The 27,625-nt window shown below is 39.2% G+C and overlaps 1 protein-coding gene across 13 annotated transcripts in view; it reads left to right on the top strand.

Annotated features, from left to right (window-relative positions):
* The window catches only part of DMD (dystrophin), a 2,044,659-nt gene that overhangs the window by 668,151 nt on the left and 1,348,883 nt on the right, over window positions 1-27,625 (top strand). For 12 of the 13 annotated variants that reach the window (XM_044996713.1, XM_044997415.1, XM_044999668.1 and 9 more), the window contains one exon: window positions 19,422-19,603. In XM_044996713.1, coding sequence (XP_044852648.1) covers window positions 19,422-19,603 — 182 coding nt within the window. Of the gene's footprint in view, window positions 1-19,421; window positions 19,604-21,545; window positions 21,681-27,625 lie in introns of all 13 variants that reach the window. The other variant, XM_045002732.1, reaches the window with a different exon arrangement.

Consider the following 27,625-nt stretch of genomic DNA (forward strand, 5'->3'; position numbering starts at 1 on the left):
ATTAAAATGTATAGCTGAAATGTAGCTAATGTTGACTACAGAAGACATTGTAAAACAAGAGATTTCAAAGTTAGCTAAGGGAGAAAGTGCAAGAGCGCATGGGCAAGGTATTACCTGAAAATAAAAACCATTTTAAGAAGGCAAAGGCGGAAGCTGGGTAGGGAGAACAGGTATTAGATTCCCAAGAAAATGTTCCACGAGGTGAAATGGGGGTTGAGGAGACATTGGAAGTTAATACAGCACTGTGGTTGGACGTCGTTCTGGCTATTCTGTGTAGCTATATCAGAAACTGAAATATGTGAACCAAATCAGAATAAAATAAAATCTACACTGGAACTTTTTGTCTGTATCTTGAACAAAATTGAACCTGAGATTTTGTTCAGAAGTTCAGTATAAATTGTGGTTTTTGGTTTTTTTTAAATAAGTCTCAACTTCCTATTCCCAGCAGAAAATCTCTTCTCTTCTAATCCAAATCTGATCATACCCAAACACACACTGACTCCTCAATTCTACAACAAACTTCCTTTAAAATCATCATAAAACCAGCCACAGTGCTTACAACTAGTTCATGTTCAAATGCACAACCTCAACTTGTCTTTACTGCACTGATATAGTATCTATAGACACATGTGCAGTGGTAAAGCCTCCATCATTGTTTACTCCATCATAATACTTTTTATATACAGAGGATTATGTGCTTCGAATCTGATTGTTAGTTTAAAAAAATAAGGGGTAATTTCTTTATTTCTAAAAAAATTTCAGTGAGAGATGGGTGAAATGTTGACTCTATTGAAGTCAGTGGGAACTTTGCCATTGACTCCAGTAAGATTTCACCTGCAGGTTCTTCCCGTTGCTCTTCCTCACAAAAGTTTCTGTATCCAAGTTCTGTGAACTGTGCCACTAATTCTGTGCTTCTGCTTGTCCTTTGTAGTCCACCTTTCTACCCTCTCCTCCCTTCGCATCCCATATCACTTTGTAGTCCTTTTGACTCTCTCTACATCTATCTCTTCTCCTACACTCCTTCCATGCTCCATCTTGACCCCTCAATATTGTCCATCCTGCCCCTGTTTTGTGTTTGCTGGTTTGATTTGTAGTTGCTGATAAATATCAACATTTATGATGATCAGTGTCTGAAAATGGAAGGGGTTAGTGAGTGTGAAACAGGGAGAGGGTATTGACTGTGAACCTGTGTGGGCAGTTGGTCAGGAGATGCAGTCTGAGCTGAGCTGGACTATCGGTTTTCCACTGTGACTTCCTGGTCCCTCTGGGTGCCTGTCCACAGCCTCTACCCATCTGTGTCCTGCTTCTTAGTTCAATAATCGCCCTGCAGTTCTCCCTACCCATCTGACCCTATTCTTTACTGAAATTATTGTGACCTTTTTTTAACGTTTGTTTTAATAACAGACTTGTTTTAATAACAGGCTTCTCTTGGTTCATGTGACTTCTGTTGCTCCTTCCCTGGAGCATGAGGCAGGAAACACTGCTCTAGGCTGTCAAAGGGTAGAAGGACAGGAGCTTTCACTTGGTCTCCCCTCCTACTGCTTGAATATTTAAAGGAACTGTCCCCTAAAATGTCTCACTTCTCTCCGATTATTTTTTTAATCTACTGTTATAAGTAACACCTACGATTGTTCATTGCCTTTCTGTACTGTCAATTTCACAGTTTCTTTTATAGTTGAATCATTTTGCCCAGTTGTTTGTGTGAGGCTTTTCATCTAGGAAAAGGGGAGACAAGAATGCTTTTATAATGGGAAAATGTGATTTGTATAACCAAAAACTTGTACAGGGGATTCAGGGGCAGATTTAATATTTGAAACTGCTTTAATTTTGTGAAATTGGCAAGATTTCAAGTTGGCAGTGTCCTATAAATCCTTCAGGCTCCATGGTGCTCTCTGATTTAAACAGAGGATACAAAAATGTGATTTTTCTGACTGTCTCTTGACTGGCCACTGTAAGATTTTGTTTTCCCCTGACAACTTTAGGATTTCTGCAATGACAGCTATAAGTGAGAGTTGGGATTTAATTGGCCATTCTTCAAAAAAGTTCCCATTTTTATTCATACCATCTATCCAGTGCTCATTCATATCCTGAACTGCTCTTGACAGTTCGCACATGGTACATGGGTAAAGGGACAAAGGAAATGCTCCATTCTGAACCTTAACAAGGTAGGATGAGGGAATTAACTTTCTGTCATGGCTGAAGATGACAGCTGTTGCATATAGTCACCGCTTTACCAGTAACTTTATGACCCTGCAAACTTTTTTAGGATTTAACATAACAGATGCAATTCAGAGACAATTAAAAGGCAGAAACAACATGCGATCAGAGAGTACAGTATATATCATTAAGAACAGAAGACACACATAAGAATGGTGTCTCTCTTATCAAGAGAATTAAAAGTGGATAGTGAAAAGGGAATGAAAAAACACAGGAACTGGAAGGTGTGAGAGAGAAAGAGAGGTGTCTGTGTAACAGAGTAAAAGGGCTGACAATTCCTCATCCACAGCACACAGTTAAGAGTTCAGTTCTCTAGTATCCTCCTTGAATATACTTAACAATTTAATGAAGAGAAAATAATAAAAAAGACTATTCTCTGTTTGAGCAAAATACAGTACCAGTGTCATGGTCCAGTGCTTGAAGCATGGCAATCGGAGCCAAGAATTCCTAAATCTTCACCCCAGCTCAGCCTCTGACTCACTGTGATCTTGGGAAGTCCTTTTGGCTAAAAAAAAAAATCAAATCTTTATTCATGAAGTTAGCTAGCTAAATACATAGTGAGTGACCTAAATAACTGGCTTGGTTTTCCAAAGCTGCTGGGCATTCTCAATTCCTATTGAAATCAAGCATCTGTAATTATTTTAAGTGTATTTATTTACGGTAACTATCACTATCTGCTGCTTGCTCCAAAGAGGTCACAATCTAAGAAGAGACAGACAAGAGGGTTTAGGGAAAGGAGAATCTATATTGGGGTTTCTTATAGTGGCCATGCAGGTGATAGAATTTCAGATCCAAAATGCATTTCCTGTGTGCTCAGGTGTTAGTACCCCAGAAATGCATATACAAATGGAGGTTTCCTGCTGAAAATGAGTTAATGTTCTGGAATACGTACCTAAGGGATTTGACTGTCCAGTTTGATGAGTTGTTTATTTTATAAGCCATAATATATTTTGGGGGGTGGTTTGATTTATTATTTTACAAGATAATTGTATTTAATGTTTGTTTAAACAGCTCTTTTTGGGGGAAAGGTGCCTAAACAAAATGCACATGGTCAATAATTTATTTAGAAAAGCGTGTTGTGAAATTATCATTAGATCTGCACATTTCCTCATGAATCACTCTAATAGAAAGGAGATAAGCATATTAATTCATTTGCTACATTCCACCAATATTAATCTCTCTTAAATATTGTGTCTCCTCCTCCAGCCCTGGAGAGGATTACTTTGCATCTTTAGAAAAAGTATTCAAACATAATTGTAACTTTTAGGCATTTTAAATACAAACCTATTACTGTTGTATGTGACTGTAATTATTTTAACTTAAATTCTGTTTTTGAGAGTAAAATGTATTCATGTTCATAAAAATACACTTTTAAAAAAGAAATAACCTTTCATGCACTTCTCCATAGCTCACATTTATGCTGACTCTAATTTGCCATAACAGGCACTTGGTCTGGATTGATTGATATTCTCAGTGAATGTTTTGTATAAGTCAGAACTATGATACACAATAAAACCTTAATAATTCAGAATTCCTTGTTACAGAAAACAGAACCATGATCCTCAATCACTATTAATTGCATTGAAAAATTACCTGGGTTATGTGAACCCATAATTAACCAAATGTATTTGCTCCATGAAAGTTGGATAATCAATGTACTGTTCTGAACATGCAAAGGAAGGAGTGTTATGATTTGTGAATCATGATAGGTTGCAAACTAATGAAAACATAGAAGAAATATTTGAAATAGTAGTGTGTGAAACCAATGAAAGTGTTCATTTAGAAAGGCAACTTTCAGAAGCTGCTAGAAATAGTATCATGCCTAGAGTTGGTCAAAAATCGAGAAGTCTTTTCCCCAAAATTTTCTTATTTTTTGCATCAGCAAAACAAAACAGAAAACAGTTAGTTTATATTTTTACCTAATGGAATCCAAGAGTCTTTCCCTTTCTCTCCCTTTTTCTTCTCTTCTCCCTCCCCCACTGAAAGCATCCACTTAGCCATGAATCCTAGTTGGGCGGTTCTACAGAGAAGTTGTACAAATTATTGGGTAATCTATCTGCAGTAACAAGTGCCACTTTGCTCCATGAGTTTTGGTGGAGAATCTGTCATCATGGGGCTAGTAATCTACCCCACCATCCCAGCCTGTGAAGGCAAAATTCCATAGAGAGGTGGGATTTAGTGAAAGGGAGGTACATGTCAGAGGCAGAATCCCTCAACTTTTTCAGCCTCCAGCACAGATTCTTAGTTGTAGGCAGGGGCGGCTTTAGCTTTTTTGCTGCCCCAAGCACAGCAGGCAGGCTGCCTTTAGCGGCTTGCCTGTGGGAGTCCCTGGTCCTGTGGATTCAGCGGCTTGCCTGCGAGAGGTCCCCGGTCCCGTGGCTTCGTTGTACCTACTGTGGAATTGCCGCTGAATCCGCGGGACCAGCAGACCTCCTGTAGGAACGCCGCCGAAGGCAGCCTAACTGCTGCCCTCGCAGGGACCAGCAGGACACCCCCTGTGGCTTGCCACCCCAGGCACGCGCTTGGAGTGCTGGTGCCTGGAGCCGCTGCTGGTTGTAGGTTCCTCCATTTCACAAATAAAAAAGAATTTATTATTGTCCTGTTTCATTTATATCCAAGCAAGTGTGTGTATGTGTGTGTCTGTATTTTAAAATCCTCCTTCAGAATCTGAACCTGGACCTGAAATTTGCTGATTGAGTGCAACTCTGGTGCATTATTTCGTTTTGGGAAAATTATCTTCTAAAAGAAAAACTGACTGTTTCTAACTTTCCCCACCTTTTCATAGAACTTATGCCTTTGAAACTTTTATATCTTTTAGTTGCTATTGACTGCACTTTTAAAGAACCATTATATTATTTTATAAAGTGGGATAATCCTTATCTAATGTTGTGCATAATGCTCTTAAGTGAAGTCCATCCAACGTGCTTTATAGATTTTTAGACTTGTATATTTCTCCAACTACCTTGTATCCTGTTCTTCATGATAGATTTCACACTGAACATAATGCTTCACAGGTTTTTCCACAAAAACTACTCAATCCTTTAGAATTTCCACACTTCTTTCCCTCACAAGAGATACGCCTGTATTTTTATTACTGTTACTTCTAGAATTATTGTCTGAAAACATTTTATACAACAGATAGTCACTTAACCAATTGGATCAGAAAGCCATTATGCTATTATCCATCCCTCCTGACTCTAGTACAGGGGTGGCCAACCTGTGGCTCAGGAGTCACATGCGGCTCTTCAGAAGTTAATATGCGGCTCCTTGTATAGGCACTGACTCCGGGCTGGAGCTACAGGTGCCAACTTTCCAATATGCTGGGGGGTGCTCACTGCTCAGCCCCTGGCTCTGCCACAGCCCTGCCCCCACTCCACCCCTGAATCTCCTGCACACTGTGAAACAGCTGATTGTGAGGCGCTGGGAGCAGGGGGTGGGGGAAGGAGCTGATGAGGTGCTGCTGATGTATTACTGCGGTTCTTTGGCAATGTACATTGGTAAATTCTGGCTCCTTCTCAGGCTCAGGTTGGCCACCCCTGCTCTAGTAGATGTAATTAACCCCACTTAATGCATTTTTTTAAATTTTGTATTGTCCACTTGATTAACCACCTTAAGCAAATGCAATTGAAATGGAGTTGTCATGTTTTAGCTAATTGATAATGCTTTATTTTATAGCTAACTGTACTAGGTTATAAATACAAGGTCTTTGATAGTATGTCACAATTCTTTCAAGCCGATTCAGCAAAGCATTTAAGCAGTTGTGTAACTTGAAGCAGTTGAGCAAGCAATCCTATCAACATGAATGGTTGGTAGTGATGTTCCATACTATAAGTAAATTTCTCAAGTCAACAATGAACATTGTTACCATGTTGTTCTGCAGGGCCAAAGCAATAGGTAAAATAACTATTATGATATTATATTGAGTGTTAAACATAGATATCACCTGGAATTCCTGCAGTCTAGTTTGTGGAGAAAACCTGCAGGATCTTTGTAAAGTTTTGTGGGGTTTCTATAGAAATGCTTTTTAGATCACTCTGTAACTTCTGGCAATTTGTATGAACTTTGACACAGTGGGAAATATAGTCCGATGACCAGGCAGCCTGAGAATCCTGGCAAAGCACTTCTCTGACAGCTGGGGAGCCAGGCATCACAACCAGTCTGGCTGGTGGGAAACCAGCTTGCCTGACTGCCTGATTTCTGTCAAACATTTTTGACAGAATCAATACATTCCTGCAGAAGGGTTTGATTCTGTGGAATCAGCATTTTCCTACAGAGAACTCTTTCACTAGAAAAGTTTTGACCAACCCTTGTCTGTAAAGTACTTTGAGGTCTTCAGACTGAAAACACTGCAGAAGTGCCTAGTTGTTGTTTAACTCAAAATGATGAGCCTAATGAGCCTGCATGTTCTGCTATGACGAGCATATCAACCAGGCACATACCAATAAGTGGTTTGAGTGGCTTGTTCACTTCAGCTTCGATGCAGATGGAACATTGGTTTGCAGCTCTAGTAAACAGAGTAGACTGACTTCTTTTTGCATTTCCTTAATGCTCCACTCTTCCACATCCATTTTTATATATTTAAATCAGGTTTTTAGAAGCTGATTTGACATAATTTGTCTATATAATTTATGCATTGCAGAACCTGTATTTGACATGCTTGGGCATGTTCCAAAGCCCACCTTTTTTTCCTCAAAGCTTTTGGAGTTGATATGTTTGATATTCAGTGATTACCCTTATGATTATTATTCCTTTGGCTTGTTTCAGAGATGTATCGGCAGCGTTGTAATTAAATAACTAAATTTTCTTATGAAAATTGTTTTAATTTTTTAAAATACCTGGAGTGAAATCATGACCAGATTTTAGTCAATAGGAGTTTTGTCACGGACATCAACAGGGATAGGATTTCATCCCTGGAACTTCAGGTTGTTGCTACATATTCAAAATAAATGTGTGATGTGCTTTTAGGGGCCTAGTCTTGTTCCTTTTAAAATCAATGGCAAAATTCTGAATTCTAAACAGTTAAGTACTGAAGTGGGTTAAAACCATTCATTCTTTTGATGTGGTAGCCCATTTTTGCCCTGAACAATTAGCCCAATATTTGGGACCTTGCTAGGTTGTTTCCATTTGGAGGAAAAACTAATGATCTGAATCCAGTATTTCTTTAGTGCAATCCTATTTCCAATTTCCAAGCCTACCTTTCCTGTGAGTCCTATGCCCTAAGGAGCCCTGTCTCTGCTCCTTGCTAGGGCCCTGCTCACCACTGCCTGCTGGCCTTGTCTACACTGCCACTTACAGCACCGAAACTTTCTTCACTCAAGGGTGTGAAAAAACACCTCCCTAGCGATGCATGTTTCAGCACTGTAAAGTGGCAGTGTATATAGTGCTACAGCACTGGGAGCTATTCCCCTCGCAGAGGTGGTTTTATTACAGAGCTGGAAGAGCTCTATCCCAGCTCTGGAGCCGCGACTACACAGCCACATTAAAGCCCGTCGGCTGTGTAAACATACCGTTTGCTGTTATGGTTTCTTTCTGTCTCTCACACACAGCTGCAACCAGTCACTCCCCACAACCCTGCATTTGCAATCAGTCTCTAGGGAAGCCCTTCAGCACATATGGTTTAGCGGCTGCTCAGGCCTTGCTATGCTCCACAAGGCTTCTGTTGCTTCAGCTATCACTAAACAAAAGGGAATTTAGTTGCTCCTTCCATTTAGCTTGAATTAAGGGTGTTTAGTACATCCATTAACTTTAATAAGGACTGTGATTGATCTATAGATCAAAGACACGCTTGAAGGTAGCTGGTAACATCTTCCAGCATCGCAGTACTGTGATCATGAGGATGAAGGTACAGTGGGCTCAGTTAAAAGTTCCTTGCAGTTTTAGAGGTATTGCTGGTTGCAAATATATCTCCTATACGTAAAATGAGGAATAGCACTGGAACCAGTGATATTTCTAAAACTGCAAGGAACTTATATGTTAACTTTACTGATTTTATTATTTTTAGTGCCATAAAGTGAGTATGACTTCTATTTAATTTGAAATCTTATCTGGATCCTTGATTAACTAAATTACCTTATTTTGATGGCTGTTTGAAGTATGCAATGAGAGATATGCAACTTTATTTAGTTATTCTAGTGGGTCATTGTCTGTGTAATCGAAATCTATGATGTATGTTTTGCCCTTCATTGTATACACTTTGGTTATCTGCATAAAAGATTTCCAGATATGTATTTTTATAAAGCTCTGGAGATCTGTGATTATTTCCTATGATCACTTTCTACCTCTTTTTTTTTTTTAAACTACATGAAAACTGTCTGTGTTGTCGTGCTGTGCTGCATATGACATTTCTTATCTCAGGCAGTATTGTGCTTCCTAATACATTTTCTTCTCCTTTCCTGCCCTGTTAAGTCTCACCTTTCTTTTTTAGACTGACAAATCAGGAAGCTTTCTAGGAAATAAAAATGCCAAAGTGTCAGTTATGCCATTCATATTCTATTACAGTTATTATATATTTACATGCATTTCTCCAGTCTTGTTTCTGATGTGATTTGTTTGTATGCTTTTCAACACCTGACATTTCTTTACACTGCCAATTTTGCTTTCTTTTCATTTTAATGGTCATCCACAGACATTTCACAATCTGGGTATCGTTTATAGCATTAAAGCCTACAATTTCACTGAACAAACAAACACTGTTGTAAACAAATGGAGGGAAATGAATTTAGTCTTTTCAGCAAAGGGTGGCTGTAGCTGCTCAGCCTGAGCAGAAGTCACTGCTCTGATTTGGTATACACCAAACTCAAAATGGCTACTCATCCAGAGATAAGAGCTAGCAGGAACTCGAGATTTCCACTTCATAGGAAATTGCAATATTTAGAAATTTGGTTTTGTTCTGATTCAGAACGATAACAGATTTTTCAAAATTTTTCATGAACTAAAAATCAGAAAAGCAATCATTTTTTCTAAAACACTGCTACATGGTGTTTCTGAAATGAACTGCAGTTCCTGAGACCCTCGCAGCTACTGATTGAAATTCACATTCTTGTCATTTTCACTGCTGGGCTTCAAAAGCAGCAGTGAAGCCGCCAAGACTGTCAAGTTCAGTCAGTAGCTGCTGGAGCTCCCTGGTTCTGGGGAAATTCCTCTGTGCAGAATGCAGGGGACTGAGGACCCTAAGGCTTCAAGACTCAGGCCAGCTGGTTCCCAGGGCAGCATAGAAAGCCAGATGTCCTGGGAGTCTGGAAGCGTGGGGACCCCAGCACAGTGCAGTTTGTTTGACGGTGCTGCCCTGGAGCTGTTGGCCCTGAAAGTCTATCCCTGGACTTCCAGGCTCCTAGCATTGTGTCAGAGTCTGCAAGCCTTAAGAGATCCCAAGTTTTCCAAGCTCCTGGCTTCATGGCAGGGAGCTTGGAAGCACTGAGATCCCTGGCTCCAACAGGAGTTCTCAGAACTTCCACACTCCCAGCTGCGGGTCCGGAAGCCAAGTCCTTGTTAGAAGTTGCAAGACTTTTCAGGCTTGTGGCTTCATGGCAGTGCCAATGGGGTGGGTGGATGGAGGGGTGAGAAGGGACAGATGACTAAGCTAAATATTTCCACTTTAACGTTTTCTGAGTCATGAATATTGACCTATTGTTTCAGTCAAAATTCTTATTTTTTTTTCCTAATTGGTCTCTTGCTTTCATATTTACAAGTCTGAAAAGACTTCAGTCCCGATCCTTGCCTCACTAAGGCTACATTGTGCTGCTCTGAATCCCCAGGTGGCATAGAGCTTGAGATAGTCCAGGTATAAGGGGTGCATGGCTGGGAAAGGCTGGAACTTACTTGTGCTCTAGTGATCCCTGACTGTTGTAAACATGCTTGTGCCATGTACAGCGGCACCAAAACTTATAGCCACTTTTGCTTCCTGTTCTCACCTCTCACCACTCCAAACTGTGGCCCCAAATAGGCAGTCCCAAGGATCTTATTCATATCTTTCAGAGTACAAAAAAAATGACATACAATTCAAAGTTAAAGATGGAAATTTTCCTCTTGTCTTCTCTGCTTATGCTGAAGTGATTCAGACCTCAGGTGCCACCTGACACAGGACTAACCAACTAATGCCCAGTTACGATGAATATTTTACCAGCACACTATTATATTGTTCACTGATTGGTTGAGTTAAAATGAATATACAAATAAAACAAAAGAAACATTTTAAAAAAATTCCTATTATCTCTGAAGCTAGTTATCAGCTCCTTTTAAAGTTATGACATTGCAGAGAACAACTTCACTTTGTGACTGACAGACATACTATTCTGGTTTTGGCATCAGATATGAAAATAATGAATGAATCTAAATAAATTCCCAAATGATAAAAAGTTTAAAAATATGCTTTTCTTACGAACACCAAGAGTTTTAATTATTGTGAATGTATGTGCTGAATTGATGGTTGAGTCTGAAGAAGTTCTGTAAAATATTTTCAGTCTGGAGGGTGTGAAGAGCTGTGTAAGGAGGGAAGAGAAGAATATAAAAAAGTATTTGGCTCTGGTGTTCGTGGGCTTTCCTAGGGGAAACTAAAGTAATAGTGTAGCTCCTACAGCATAGCAGTGATTACAAAGCATTGCTTACGCCAATATTTTCAAACTTGGTGCCTAAAGCTAGGTACTGATACCTGAGATTTTCAAAGGCATCCAAGGGGGCTAGGAGCCTACCTTTCACTGTAAGTTAATGGGAGATGTGTGCTTAACATTTGTGCCTTTGAAAAACCTCTCCCTAAGTCCATAACTGGGTACCTAAATAAGTGTCCCAGTTTTCAGTGGAGCTGAGCTTCCACAGCTTCTGCTTACTTTGGCCAGGATTTTAACAATGGCTGCCTATACTTAGGCTCCTAAATCCTTGTATTGCTGCCTAACCATCAATTTAAGCCTAACTTTAGGCATTCTGTTGCGAAACTCCTGGGTATCAGTGCTTCTAACATCCCTATTGGTACTTCTGCCTCGGCTCCACTGCACATGAAGGTTTATGTTATTAAAATAAAATGGGTACGTGCTTCCTGAATCCTTTGTGACTTCTGTATTCTCTCCTTTTGTTCTGCAGTCCTCCTCCTTCAAACCTTTGCCTAGCACAGTTTCCTGGCTCACCGCCCTGCCTGCCCACTCTCCAGAGATTAGAATGTATTGTACTTTGGTCCATGCTCACTCATTCTTTTGCTTGCTTGCTTGTACTTGGTGTTAAGGGTGTCAACTGCAGTAATGGGTATTACGCAGAAAACTATGTATTGGGTACTGGACTGTAATCAGTGTGCTCATTCATATATGCCACTGAGCAACTCTTAGATAACCATGATCACTCCTTTTCTGGACTTGATTTTAACTGGCAGCCTCTCTAGCTCCTTACCAGTGCCCTGGAGCCTCCCTGCCCCACTCTTCATCTCTGAACACAGAAGGAAGGAGGTTTCTCCTCGCCTCAGTCCACTGCTATAGTCTGTAACCGTGCTTAGGAACAAATTTTATAACTAGGGCAACCAATATACCGGGGGGGAGGGGCATGAATTAGATCAAATAGTGTTCCAAATATATAATATACATCCTTGAATTTTAATAATAATTAATTATTGTAGATATTTCCAATGTTTGTTTAGAAAAACAGTACACCTCTACCCCAATATAACGCTGTCCTCGGGAGCCAAAAAACCTTACTGCGTTCTAGGTGAAACCGCATTATATTGAACTTGCTTTGATCTGCCAGCGTGTGCAGCGCCCCTCCTCCCCCCCACCACTGCTTTACTGTGTTATATCCAAATTCATGTTATATCAGGTCCCGTTATATCGGGGTAGAGGTGTATTTCCTAAATACTGAGTTTTTTAAAAAAACTACTTGCCGATAAATATTGACAATCGGCCACTATTACTAGAAGTTTTATTTAAAATTCAAAAGCAGATAAATGCTAACTGTACAAGCTACATATTGGCAAAATCTAGGGGAAAAAAATAATCTGCCCTGGTCTTCTATGAATTCAGAATAAAGAGAGGAGAAAAAAAAATCCAAACATACATTTAAAAGGTTATCATTAAATAATAGGTTAGCATTGCACTTGTGAACCTTTCTCCCAAAGGCTTTATTGATTCTTATGGTTCACCAACCAAATGTCAATAGATCAATCCACCACAGCCACCTTTGCTGTAGCTGCTGCTGTTCCTGTGTCTAGCATTTCTAATCCACTATCCATCAAAACACAATATAGTGTCAGAGCTCATTGCTAACTGGACTAGTATTAGTATTAAACAAAACACCAGCTCTCTGTCTGCTACTGTTACTTGTCCACTGCTACTCAAATAATTAAATGACAAAAATTTGCATTAATCAATTCGGCTCCTATTAAATCTATGACTGAAGAGTTCCTAGCTATGGTAGGAATTCTAGGCTGAATCATGTTTGTGTCCTACAGGCACAATTATACTGAATGCAGAGGGATCTACTAAACAGAATCATAAGTATACACAAGGCTGTATGGGTATGAGCTACAAAGCTTGGATCTAAATTTTCACAGATTTGAGGGTATTGGATATGGTGTTTTGATTTTAACCCATCTCTTACATACATATGTAGGAATGAATTCTTACTTGTCATTCTGGTTGGTGTACAATCCATGTTGATATACTGGAGTAAGGATTTTTGTTACGTTTGACCTTCTGTTGCCACATAACTATTTACTTCATTTGGGGATTCTGGCTCATATCTGATCCAACTTAGTAGTGATCAAAACTGTTACCTAGTGGGTTTTGGTAGCATATCTGAAATCTGTTGGTGGTCTCAATCAGATTCTCCTAAATGAGAAATCACATAAATAAATCATCAGGCAGATCTGCCCTGGGTCTGAGGCATTTGATGTCTCTTTAGAAAATCCCAGTCTGAATTCATTGTTCCCAGGGGCAGGAGTCTCTTGCCCGAATAACTGAAATTCATTGGAAGATCTGTAAATGAATCTTGATCTATTTCTGAGGAGATGATATTTTTGGGTAAAGGTGAAGCATCACTCGAGCTTCATGACAGCCTTACCAATCTCCATAATCCTTGAATTCATACACCTTGCCTGCTATAAATCATTTATCTTTAATCCTGTCCAGCTATTCATGTTACTCTCCTGTGATTGGCAGTAAACTTGGAAACAATGTCCTGGGGTTTAGGTAATGAATTTTTATGCTTACCTATCCCAGAGGTGTTTCAAGATTTCCCCAGGCAGCTGGCTAATCAGACTTTGCTCGGCCTGATTAACCAAGATAAGAGTGGTTTTTTTAAGAAACAGTTTCATAACAAAACTACTTATCTCCTCCATCTCAAGATTAAGGCATATTGGAAAAAATTACCCGTAAATGCCATTATTTTTTTCTGTATTTTATAAAAAGGATTTTTTTTCTACTCTACCTTCATTGAAAAGAAGCCTGAAAATGAAATTCTGTGAAAATAAGGAATATTCTACAATTGTTATTAATGTGCTGGGGTTTTTCTCTTGAGATGGAAATATGAACTCTAATTTTTCACATATTGGGAAATCAATCTGTTTTCTTTCTGAAACATTTTTTTCCCCTGAAATTAATAACAATTTAGGGAGTCATGAAAGCAATCTTCACTGTGCTATTCAAGGATGCAGATGTATAAATGTTGTTGCACTATTTATAATAAACGGCAGTGTCTCAGAAATTCATCTATAGAAATTAGTGTGTGTGTGTGTATATATATATCTATTTTTTTTTTAAAGTTGCAGTGCTGTCTGTCTCAGAAAGATCTTTCCGAATCAAATAACTTCCTCCATAATGGAACACAGCAGCTGCTTATTTGTCCTCAGCCTTCACATTGAGAGATGACTCCAAAGGTTTCTTTAGAGATTATTAATTAAAAATTGCTATGACAACCAATGTCATTGTGTCCTGCTTTGCATTATTATCATTTTAAATATTTATACTATAATAGCACCTAAGGATCTGCAATCAGGACAGGTGCCCAAATGTGTTAGGTGCTGAACAAACATATGTGAAGACACAGTGCCTGCAAGGAAGAGTTTACATTATAGAAATTAATGTATCTTATACTTAAATAAGTTCTATCTTATCTCCAATGTAATGTAAATTGATTTAATTATTGCATAATTTGAAAGTTCCTTCTAAACAGCTGCGTTGTTTTCAAAAGTGCATAAATCCCATTTACAAACATGACTTATGCACTTACCTGCCTAAGTCCCATTGGTATTCACTGGAAGTCATAAATATTTAGTAATTATCACCAGAGCTATTAATTTTTCCACTTCAGTGCTATGTATGTATTAATATTTTTAAGTTGGAACTGTCTATTTATATGCTATAATATTCCCTAAAGAATTACATGAAAGATAGAATTCATGGTACGCTACTTTGAACAATTTTGTGTTAAAGCAGCTATAGTAACCCAGAGGTTTATGTATTGTGTAGGAATTTTTCAGTTTTATTTTTTTTATTTCCTTCTTAGTGACTCTCTGGATATCTGACTTCTGTAGTTGGAGATCAAGAGGTTTGAACACTTACAGAGCTCAGAATTCGGTTTTGCTTCTGCCATCTATATAATGCAAAATGTTTCAAAATGAGGTTCTCAAAATGTCATTTAAAAAGTACAAAATGTGCTTTAGTAGTTAACATACATTACAGGTAACTCTGCTATTGTATCTCATCTTTCTACTTCTTGAAAGCTACTCTGCCACCAGGTTGATACCAAAAGTGAATAGAATCAACCCCCAAATGAATCTAGGCATATATTTGTTCAGGGGATGGAGAGGAAAATCTTATTTTGAGAAAGGAGGATGGGCGAAGATAGGGACAGATATAACTAAAGCAAGAGTTCTCAAACTGGGGGTTGTGAGCTGTTAGCCTCCACCCCAAAGCCATGCTTCACTTCCAACAGTTAAATAGTGTTAAATATAAAAAAAGTGTTTTTAATTTATAAGAGGTTCACAGGTTTGCTGTATACCATTTTCTAATCCAAAGGTTATTTAACCTTTGAGCACTTCCCTCCCACCTTCATTGATTTCTACAAAATGTTCCTTTCTACCAGCAATATGTTGTCTGTTGACAGAGGATAACGTGTTGACAAAATATGAACTGTCTATGACAAACCACTTATGAAATATGAGGCTTATAAAATTGGCTGCTATATCACTTTATGAAAAGCCTGACTTCTTTTTGACATTGGATACACCCAAAATAGACTGGCTTAGAAGCTCCCAGTTTCATTACATTTGGTAGTCCTCAATAAAAATAAATACATGGGTTAACTTAAGGTGATTTGCTACAGAAAATCAAAACTATCCCTCTAAAATCTTAGCAATGCTAATTATTTCCTTAATAAATCTCACATAAATTACAAAGATCAGCTGGGAATGCAGAAGGAGGGGATCATTTATTATTTGGGGTTTTCATCTATTCTTTTTTTAAGTTCTGTATCTGAATCCCAGATTCTTTCTGATAAACCACGTTATCCAAATAACTGAGGGTTCAAGAGGCACAATATTACATCACATATTAAAATGAATGATGAAATTAGCATTATGAGTTTCCGCTCACTAGTACATCTCAGTGGCAGATCAAGGCTCTAGAACTAGCACAAATCTGTTTTGCAGGCTGTTTCCAAAAGCCCCTCGTGATTTTTGAATGCCACAATTTGAGTGTTCAACTTTTCACCTTTTAAAAGGCTTTGGTTTATAGAACACAGTTCTCCGAAAGATTACTTCCTATGTAACATATTGCAAGTTGTGCTCCCCAAATCACTAGTCACTTTTGAAAATGTACAAGTCTCCAGCAGTAGTAGCTTTTCAGCAGTGACTTGAAAATGTGCATTGAAATTATAACAGGTGAACTTCCCAGAGTTTGAGAACAGGTTTTGCAAACTGTGTGAAGTATTCTTGAGCCCTAGTGCTTGGTTTGTGTTGTTTAAGATTGTAACTGTTTCCATTTTAAATTCTCTTTTGACCGCCAGTCTGACTTTTTCAATGCATTCTTTTTAGTCTAACCTTTCTTATGTTTTGTCTCTAGCCTGACAATTTTTGGGAAAGTTTGAGGCTATTCAGAAAGGGTCATTTCTGAACTTAGGACTTAAATAAAGGTGTTTTGAATTTTTTGGAGAGCTTTCCAATATTTTTTGTCTAAAGCATTATCTCAAATGGGTTGGTCTAGAAACTCTGAGAAACTTTCTTAAATATTCTAGTTTTTAGGAATAATTTTTAAAGGACGTATGGATAATTCTGAGAGGTGTCATGTTTCTCTTGAGTTGGTAAGTTTGTTTTGTTTTGTGTTTTTTTTTTCTCTTTGTCTTGGACAGCTTAAGGATCTTAAAATTGTCTACATACCTGGTGGTACTTTTAAGCTCCGCCAGGCAAATGGCTGATTAAGAGAATAGTTTTACTCAGGTTTCAGGGCAGAATCTGAATGCAATAGGGTAGCACAAGTTAACAGATGATGATTCAATATTTGGGCATAGAGTTTAGAAAAAATGAAAGAAAAATCACAGCCAGAATGACTTTCAGATCCCTAGTTGATTTTTTTCATGTCTGGCAATAGATAATCAACTATTTCTTGTGACTAAATAATCCAAAGAATATAACCTCTTTTCCCCTGATTGCCAGTCTATCCTGATATCTGCATATTGTAATTATTTGTGTATTTGCCTAATAAAACGGACAAACCATTTTCAGCATATGGGTGTAAGGATATGGGGAGTAGAACCTAGGATTGCAGATCCTGGGACCACTGATATTCTTACAGTGCCACACAGAGGCACATCCAGGAAGTACTGTGGATAATAGGTGCCACGGGGAGTACCACCCTAGGGAGCTAGAGTGACAAGACCTTTGGCCCTCTGGTTGGCCAACTGCCCTATTTAACCCTAGAGGGTCTCCCTGGAAGTTGTCTGGACAACAATTTAGACTTCAGCCCTCCTGCAACTCTTGACCTCAAGGTATGATTGGAAGCCAGACTCTGACCATGACTCTTGTTTCCAGACTCTAGCCTCCTACTGCCTCTCCTCTCCAATTTCCAACCCCACCCTGACTTTGACCCCCACTCTTGTTTATTGAACCTGGCTCTGGTAATTACCCTGACCCCCTGCTCACTTACTACCGTCCCTGATATATGGACTCAAGCCCAGCTGTGACTTCTAGGACAGAGCATTTAGGCCCTGGTACCTTAAAGTTTGCCCAGATCCACTTCCGACCCTTCTATAGAAGCCCCTTAACAGGGATGTGGAATGGGTGGAGTCTACTATCACCCATGGGACCCCACAGGATACCAGATCTGCAGGAGTGGGTTTGGAAACTGGTTTTGGAAACTGCCAGAAGTTCAGGGGATTCCTGAATCAGTGTTGTTGCCTTTTCCTGCTCTGCCCTTGAATGTACCAGGCCAGGGTGGGACTTAGTGATGAGTTGGCTAGCTGGAGAAGCACTGGATTGTGTACTAGAATGCCTTCCTGGAAGCATTTCCTGCAATTTTCTACAACCCTCATTGTGCTCGCTCAGCGGAAGCTGCACTCTGAAGGCTTCAGCAAGGGGAAGGGCCAGTTGCCTCATGTCCAGTTCCATCGGCTCACAGCTGATGAGTGCAATTGAGGCAGCCCAACTGCATCACTTTCAGTGTGGACTTAGTGAGGGAGTAAATTCAACCAGCCGCAACTTGGAGTTAGAAAAAAATCATTTATTTTAAAATAAGTATATTCTGATCTTTCAATCACTGATGCTGTAAACATGGAACTCAAATGCCATTTTTGCAGTCACTTTTTAAGAGTAGAACTGAACTTCAAAGCACAAATATAATCAAACAATAAAAATAGATTCTACATAATATTTTGTCAAAGATGAGTTTGTCAGAGAAATTGGACAATGTAAAACAATTGGTAATGAGTCAATGGAATAATTTAGTGGGCAATGCTGATTAAAAGAAAAAAATATGACATACGAGTTCAAATGCTTAAGTATTGGGGAAACAAGTGATTGAAGGGTGGAGAAAAATCGGAAAGGTGAATCAAGATGAACCAAAGGCAAAGTTGGCCATGTTGGGCCAGATGCCTTTTGCCTGCTCAAAAATGTATGGAGAATTAATGTATAATGTCTGCTTTTGTGCTTTTCAAATTCCAAGAAGGAGAATCAGGGACCACTTTGTAGTGCTATTGCACCAGTGATAAGAATAAATGAATATGTGAACTGAACTTTTTCTGCCTCTTAGCTAAGCTAGGAGAGATTTGACAGTAAAACCTCTTTGCTATGGATATCTCTTGGCCTTCTGCCAATGCTTATGTTTAAGCATTGTTGGGATTAATGATAAATTTCTTATACAACAGTCTTTTTACATCTTGGTTTACTGAACTGAGTGCAGGAGGTAAATTTTAATGACAAATAACAAAGGAACTACTTGAAAGAGCTACCACATTACTTACATTTTTACAAATTGTTATTGACTTGAATGTTGGATTAGATCAACTTTTTTTTTCCTGCTGGCGTATCATGGCTATGCACAGAGAATCAGATCTGCTTTGTCTTCCTGCAAAAGCATCTAGACATGCTGGTAGTGTCCAAGTAAAGAGATGGCATGTGATTACTAGACTTATACTATCACATCTAACATCCATAATCTTTGTTTTTGTTAAATATCTTCCATGGACATCATAAAGCTTAGGCTATGTAGAACAGTGACTGTTTCTGAAGAGTCAGGGAATTCAGACATTAGATAAATGTGAAAGGTGAATGCATAATCATCAGAAAAACCTGTGATTTTTCCACAGAACCAAAGAGCATTAAAATGTTGTATAATCTATAACTAGTAAACTACTGAGGTTGCCCATGTTAGCTGCAGTGTTAACATGGTCCAAAAGAAAATATAGCTTGCTTGATTTTCTGTTCCTTGTCCTACCTAATGAAGGTCACTCAATTAGACAGCACAGTACTTTCAGTTACACTGAAGAAGAATTACCTAAGAGAAATTTGTATGAATGATAAATCAATTACCATATGAAACCTTGTCTCTTTCTCATTGGTATGCAAGTCTGATAGGAAAGTTTGGAGCTGAATATAATGCTCTAATTAGTCTCCAGAGGACTCACATGGACAATCGACTGCTCATTAGTATGTCAACTTCCTTTGAAATTGATTGGGTTTTTTTCAACTGCATACTCTCTAGTATGGAAACAGAAATGATCTATGTTAATATATTTTCCAGATATTGCAACTGCCTATCCAGATAAGAAGTCAATCTTAATGTACGTGACATCACTCTTCCAAGTTCTACCCCAGCAAGTCACCATTGAAGCCATCCAGGAAGTGGAAACATTACCACGGCAATCAAAGGTCACTAGAGAAGAACACATACAATTACGTCATCAACAACGCTTCTCTGAACAGGTGAGTGTCACACTTCATGGCAACTGCACTTGTTTTTCCAGTCAGTGGTCCAGCAAAGCACCCATGCTCAGGCTTCCAGCTCCCCAGCTGTTGCTTCTCTTGGGTAAAGACCTGCATTTCTCTCCCTTCTGACCATGGTATTTCCAGGCTGTACTGTTCTGTGCCTTCGCTGTATGTTTCCCAACAAAGGCAGTCCGCCTAAGCACACCTGCTTGCTTTCTCTTCAGAAACTGATAACAGCATGATTGCTACAGATATAAGTTACTACACTGAGTTTTCTAAGCAATTCCACTTTATTTTTAAGGTAAAAAGCATTACAGAGAAAATATATTAAAAACAATAAATGAACTTATATACATGCTAATAAAACTTACCAGAGATCACCCCAACTCTAGCATGGGGGATCTGGCAGTATGAGTCCTTCAACTCCTCACTATAGGAGAGTCCTTGTGAACCTAGAATTTCTTCACAGCTTTAGCTCAGAACAAGCACCCCCATGACAAGTTTAGTCTATCCTTTCATCTGGAGTTTCCAGAAGCAGTTTGTTAATGTTCAAACAGTCTATCTCTTCAGGGCATATCTTCAAAAGGTTGGGTTTGGAGAGAGAGAATTTGAATTCCCCTCACCTAAAAATATTTCCTAAGGAAATACACTTGACTCACTTCCTAAAAGGCCTTTGTATTTCCTTGTATCTTCCAGAGATTGCATTTATCTTGTCTTCATGCTAAAGAAGTTTCATACAATCTCTCAATAGTGTACACACATTTCAGTTTGTAATACCAAAACTGCAGAAATGCTACCCTTAATTCAGTAAGGTTTATCCAGGATATTACAGGATATTGTTTGTCTGTCTGTCACAGTGAGTTCTTTCACGTTTCTGCTCACAACATGACAGTTTTAAGATATGTTTCAAGAGGGCCAGAGAGAAAGAAAGAGAGAGAGAGAATATCTGCAGGCATATCTGTAACTGCAGTGAAGAAATTTATCAAATAGAAATGTCTGCATAAACTGTAGTTTGTATTGTTTTGCATGCAGTATTGGGCTGTTTTAAAGTAAAAAATCAGCAGATTTTTGCTTTGTATTTCTACTTTCTAATATCAGATATATTCTCTTCAAAAGCATGTCATAAATATTTTGGTTCTTGAGAAGGAGCAGAATTAAGGGTAAGAGTGTTATACTTGTTGTTTAATAACATTTGCAGTTTTCTCTTTTTTTTTTAAGAAATGCTGTACCATTCTAACATATCAATAATCAAAACAATGGTCCGTTGAAATAAAAATGCTGTTGATATGAAGTAACATAGGCATAAGACATGGAATAACTGTTGTCTATTCTGTTTATTAAATGTGTTTTCATTGATGTTTAATTTAAACTGACTCGTGTTTGAGCTCAGCTGTGCTCATCTACAGTTTGCCCTTTTAGAGCCCCAAAGTCTCACAGGCACTTCCTCTTGTGCTTGCCACCTCAGTTTTGCTTCTGAATCCGTCTTCAGCCAATCTCTGCTGAAGTGGTTGGAGACTTAGACCTAATTTACTCACTCCATTGAGTTAACTCTGTGTCTTGCTTATGGGAGACTCGGTCCCATTCATGGTAGTTGACCTGATGAATGCTGGCTTCTTTTATTCAAGACTTACTACCAGGCTATTTGTTTTCAGCTTTAGCTGGATTATAGAGAAAGATCTTTCACTTAGTACTGCCATTATGCCTGGCAGCTCAAGCAGGAGTCTTTCTGACTTTCGTGATGGGATGTCAGACTAAATGAAAACACCTCCCTACTTTCTGCGTAAATTTGACTGCTGCATGCTAGCGCTATCTCTAAGATTAACTGCTGGTGCCCTCTCTTGTTTCCCTTCTTTTGTTCTTGAAAACAATACTTTACTTCTGTACTCTACATGTTTATCAATGTATGTCTGCTTTTTTCCCCTTAATTTCTCCTTCTTAGATCACAGTCAGTGTAGCACAAGGTCGCGTGCACACCCCTTCACCTCCTCCTAAACCTCGCTTCAAAAGCTATGCGTACACACAAGCTGCTTATGTCATGTCCCCTGACCAAAAAGGGAGGCAGTTCCCTCCACAGGTCTGTCAACATTACTGTTTGTTGTGAAAATTATTCTAATCTGCCTGTGCTTGCTGTGAAATTGTGTATGTACTTTGCTTTTTCCTATCTCAGTGATCTACCTTTTTCAATTTTTTGTTAGGTTCTGTCAAGTGGTGCCTTTTTGCTGAACACTTCAATCTGACTGGCAAAAATGTGTCATGCTATTTTTTAAATGTTAAGCAACGTTCAAATACTGACATGCTGTTAGAAATTGTCGTCTTTTTTTTCTGTTGTACTTGGTTTTAGAAATGTTAAAAAGAATTGATTTTAAAAGCCAACTCCAATTTAAATGTAAGAGGTAATAGACGCACTTGACAGTCAATGTTTTTTAAGGTAGTTTGTTTCTAGAAAAGCAGATATCTTCGATTTTTTTTTCTGTGTTCATTAAAGAAAATGTTGCATAATGATTTTCAGTGAGCTCAGGTAGTTGAGGGGAGAGGACAGGGAAAATATTCACTGTGAATGTTCTTTATATGATCTGATTTAACTTAGATAATAAAATACTGTAGGTGTACCATAGTTTTAAATATCCCACAAACAGATTCCCTCCAAAGTCAAGATCAGAGACCATACACCCGCTTGAATGCATTCAGCGCAACTCAGTGCAGTGAGGAAAAAAAGGTTAGGAATCCTCTTACTAGGTATTTTCAGATTTCTCATTATTACATAGTTCAAAAAGTGTAAGAACTGTAGTGTCATGTAGATTGTAATAAAATGTATAATGTGGTATGATTGCTGTGAATTTGTTTTGGAAAAGAAAACTGCATCTATTTGGCCCAGCATAGCAATTTGAGTTCTGTAGTGGGGGAGCCAGCTATTCTGTCTAAAATATGTTTGAAAATAACATTTTTAATTCAACGCCCTGTTTGAGTCTTCTGTTATGGTGTCAGATACTTTGCTAAACCATGACGTCATTTATGGAGCCCATGAAGAAAATCCTTTACAAATTTCCATACATCTTTGCTGAAGAGGTAACATCAATCATGCTACTGTAATGATTAATACAACAGTTAATTTCTTCTACTGAAATATTAAACTAATACTATAGCAGGATAGAAACTGATGGTTTAGTTTGACTTTTCGTAATCATAGCCACCATTAGATATTTTTTAACCTTTAGAACAATACAATGGAAGTTAAATAATTCACAAAAATATCTCACAGAGTAACAGAAGGACCTATTTGCATCATTCAAACCTTGCTCCAGTCCTCAGAAAAGATCAAAAGTTATAAATCTGGGATTTATATCTTCTATATGTTCAGCATGATGACAATTACTTTATTTGGATTCTATTGTAGTACTAACTGTACAAACATTGCTAATTGCTTGTCCCTGTACCCCAAAAGAGCTTACAGTGTAATAAGTGTATAATACAGTATAATAAGAGCATACAGTATAATAAGACATACTGTTAAGACATAACAGGTGGATGAGACAAACAGGATGCACCCACCATGCTGATCAGTGCATTTTTTACCCAGTTAGTAGTAATGATTACAACTTGCCACCTGTTTAGCCATTATTAGAGAACAACACTCCTTTGGCAGGTACTCTTAGTGATAAAGAAAATGACCAAGTTTCCAGTTAGCTGTTAACTTCTCATCTTTGAATTGATGTGTCAAGGTTTAAGATGAAGAACTTTACTTTCCTAATCCAGGAAACAGCCCACAGTGAAAATTGATGCTGTATATGTATGAAGGTGAGATACTTTCATAATCCCACCTGTTTAAGACAGTTCAATTTTTTTTCTTTCTTGTAAGAAATAAAGGTTACTTCTGGACTCTCACTGGCTCTCCAAATCTTTTCCAAACTGATTGTGATCATAATTTTCAGAATGAAGAAGATAGTCTCTAGATTTATTGCTACCATGATGAGCTTCTGATCAAAGCCAGTTCTGTTGAAGAGTCTGTGATAGGCACATCAATGTTAATCCAACTTCTCTTTTCCCCTACTACTTCCTTAAATTCCCATCTGGTTAATTTCAGAATAAGATATCTCGCTTTGTAGTTTACCCCTAGGAAAACTCAAGAGTCTCCTTCACTCGATCTACCAATTTCAAAGACCTTCCCAGGTGACTGGCTGGCAAGGTCTTCATCTCCTAGAGATGATGGTTTTCTGTGTGGATACACGGGCAATCATTCCTCTCAGACTTCTGCAGTCTTTCATCTTTATAGAACTATAATTACAAGCTCCTGAGTCTGTTTCACACTAAGAGACTCAAAGACGAGATGTCTTTCATTAAGATAGTGACTATCCAAGAAGAATCTTCCGCAGCACTCTGATGAAACTGCATCTGATGTAAATTACCTCGGGTGCTAGTGTCTTTATTTGGGGTGTTTGGTGGAGTTCTGATTGAGGAGAAATGGTCCAGTAAGATATCTAGTCAAAGCATGAATGTGAATTACTTGGAACTCAAAACAGCTGCAAATGCAATAAGAACACTTTCCAAATACTTTGAAACATCTTTCTCTAATTCTATTGTAAAGCTACTACAGGATGACTGGTGCATGTGTCAGCTGCCAAAAGGGGCAAAATATGATCAGAAATGATAAACTTCTGTATTGGCCAGAAAGAAGAAAATTTGCACCCAAAGTACTTTACCTCAGAATATGGAATGTCACTCTCCTGCTTGAGGAGCAGATTATGCAAGACCTGCACCCCATTCCCATTATCAATTATCTTCCTCAGAAGCCCCTCCACTCAATACCATCACAGAAGTCAATCACTGGCAACAAACACTGGTGAGTGCAGAGTCTATCTGTCTTTCCTCTCAGCCTGAACAGACTGGCCAACAGTCATACTATGTCACCCAGCCTCAGTGGTTTTCTGACCTTCCTCTCCTCCAACCATGTGTTCCAGGAACACCCAAGAAGTCTCTGTGGCCTCTGGTCTTTGGAAGCCCCTAGAGTTGAGTGGCCCCCACCACATTGGCAACCAGCCTTCTCATATTGGCCACAGACAGCAATATTGGACTTCCTGCTTTTTGGACTTGTGCCCACATATGTCACTATGGCACTGTCCTCTGGCTGCTTACCTCACCTCCCTGAGTTCTAAAAATTGAAGTCTCTCTACAGTTGAGTCCTGTAAAGACAATATCTTATGGCCCTGAAGGTTTTCATAGGATGTTTTTGGCAAAATTAAGCCAATATTATTCTGAATGAGGTGGAAAGTAGAGTTATGCCTGTGTACAAAATTAGAACTGGTCTGAGAAAAAGTATGCTTGGAAAAAATGAAGGGTAAGTTATATGATGGAAAATGGTCCTTGTTCAGATATTCAGTGAACTAAAGTGATACAACAAGAAGGCAGGCTTTGACAGAGATTAAACAAAGAAACTTGAGAGGGATTCAAAAAGTATCTTTGACAAAGTTCTAAGAACTAGGTTGACGGTCCCTTTTTTCTAAGGGAAGCCACATAGACAGCTTCACTAATGAGACTGCCTTCGGGGAACAGAAAATATGCAGCTGCAGAGCAAGGCAGGTAAGCAGTCTGTACTGGCTGAGAGGTAACGGAGATGTAAAACTTGCACATATAAATAATTTGCAATTAGGCTTTTCTTAATCCTGCTATAAGTAATTCAACGATAAAGGATTTGGAAGCTGACAGTGAATGTATACCTTGAGATTTGCAGGGTAGATTTGCAGCCAAAAAGGAATGAAGACATTAAAGAGGATGGGGTGGGGCTAACAGAGGAAGTAGTGTGGAGGATAAATGGTCAAAGGACCAAGCCAGTGGAGTGGAAAGGACTGGTAAAAGTGAACAGAGGTTGGAAAGGGCCAAAAGGGGAGAGACAAAGATGGAGAAGAGTTGTGATAGATGATGGGAGGCAGTGATGAGCTGCCAAAATCTTAACAACCGGTTCCCTATAAAAAGTTCTGATTTAAGGGGAGGCGGAGGACAGGGGAGGGGCCAGGGCAGGGGGAAACATACTCATGGGGCCGGGGGGCCCTGCAGGGCCTGGGCCAATTGCCCCACTTGCCTCCTCCCCTCCCCTCCCCTCTTGCCAGCCCTGGAGCTTGCAGCAGCCCCCCCACACCTTGCCGGGCCACTCAAAAAGTGGCAGCAGGACGACTCCAGAGCTCAGCTGAGCTGCCCAGCTGGTGCCAGCGGCTGGCCATGCTGCAGCTGGGGGGAAGCGGGGGAAGGGCCCGGGGAGCCTCAGCCTCCCCAGCTGGGAATCCTGGGAGCAACAGGATGGTCTGGCCCATGGACCGGAGTTCTTTGCCCACCCCCTGGCCCTTTAACAACCGGTTCTCCACAGAGGTCTAATTTTAGCAACCGGTTCTTGAGAACCTGTGGGAACCGGCTCCAGCTCACCACTGCAGAAGGTCCTTCATGAGGGGCAATCATTTTTCTTTGGAAAAGCTTCATTTAGGGGGGAAAAAACCCTTGGCTTTATATTTATTAAAAGATGTGAGAGCACAGTTTTCAAACATAACTTTAAATAGGATGTCCAACATCTACATTTTGTTTTTAGATTAGTATTTGTGTATATAAATATGCCTTTGGCAGTCTTATTTGAATATGGAGCTGCCAAAAGTTTTGAATTTCTAGTTTATGGAAAATTTAAAAAATGTTTGTGAACCAGAAATTCTGTACAATTTTTGTCTCAAACATTGACTCATGGTCTTTCTGAAACAAAATATACTCCCTGGTATGCTGGAAGATGCTGACTGAAATTGACATGATTCTTCTCAATTTCACCACTTCTAATCAGTGATGAACAGTAGTGAAGCTGACAAGAATCATGTCAACTTCAGTCAGCAGCTTCCAGGGTTTGTGGCTTTGGGGTAGCCCTGTCATGGGTTGGGGATCCTAGGACTTCCAGACTTCTCGGTTAGCTGGTTCCTCAAGCTGCCCAACTCTTGGCAACTAATGGCCCAGGCTGCAGGAGTCAGACATCCCTGGGAGACAGCTGGCCCAGGAGTCTGGAGCCGACTCCAATCTGCATGGTGGGGCTGCCCCAGTACTGCAGAGCCAGGAAGACCCTGTTTCTCAGACCTAAGGCAGTCTGTATGACAGGAATGTCCCAGAGCCATGGACCCTGGAAGCTCCAGTGTCCCCTGAAGTGTTCCAGATGAACTGGCAGGAAAGTAGACAGGGATCTATCAGCACACTGCCTTTAGTTCATCAAAAGTTTATCAAACTTAATACGTTTAATGTTCGACAAAACATCATTTTCCAATGAAAACACATATCATATTCGGGTCTGACATATCATACCTGTAGTGTCATAGATTTTTGTTCTTTTGCCAAGAAGTAGGGTTACTTTTGCAGTACCTTTTATTTTAAGTAAATTGCAGCATTTGAATGCTGGATTATTTTTACCAGTCTTTGACTGACAAGCTTCAGTAAGTTTTGAATTAAAATAATTTGAGCTGTATAATTAAGCAATAATAGCCAAGGAGAAGGGCATTTCCTGGTATTTAATGACTTCCAAGAGGAATTGAGAACTGTAGCTTTACCTCAGGCCCTCAACCTCACCATTCATTAATTGTCAGGAAATTTCTGACCTTGAGGTCATTAGTGCTATTTTACAGATAAGATAAAATATTTCTTCTCAAGTTCTTGTGCTCCCACTGATGTGAATTTTCATGTATACAGAATTGGACTTTTCCTAGCAGATAGTAAGTACAATAACTAGCTCAGAAAACAAAACTTGATATTGAATGTTATTTAAGACTTATAATACTTACACTGAATTTACTTAGGACACATTATTATTAAGAGAGTGATGGCTAGAAGCCCTCTAGTGTTTTGGAATCTTGTCGTAGCAGGAATTTCCACAGTACTTTAAATAAATTTGGTGGCAGAGGGTAATCTTTCTTGACAGAGATTGCTTCTCACAGACCTTCACTCCATGCCCCTTTAGCACTCACATACACAAGAGACACCAGGGTACCGAGTGGTAATGCAAACTCACTG

The sequence above is a fragment of the Mauremys mutica genome, chromosome 1, assembly GCF_020497125.1.
Source record: "Mauremys mutica isolate MM-2020 ecotype Southern chromosome 1, ASM2049712v1, whole genome shotgun sequence".
In the NCBI taxonomy this organism is placed as follows: Eukaryota; Metazoa; Chordata; order Testudines; family Geoemydidae; genus Mauremys; species Mauremys mutica.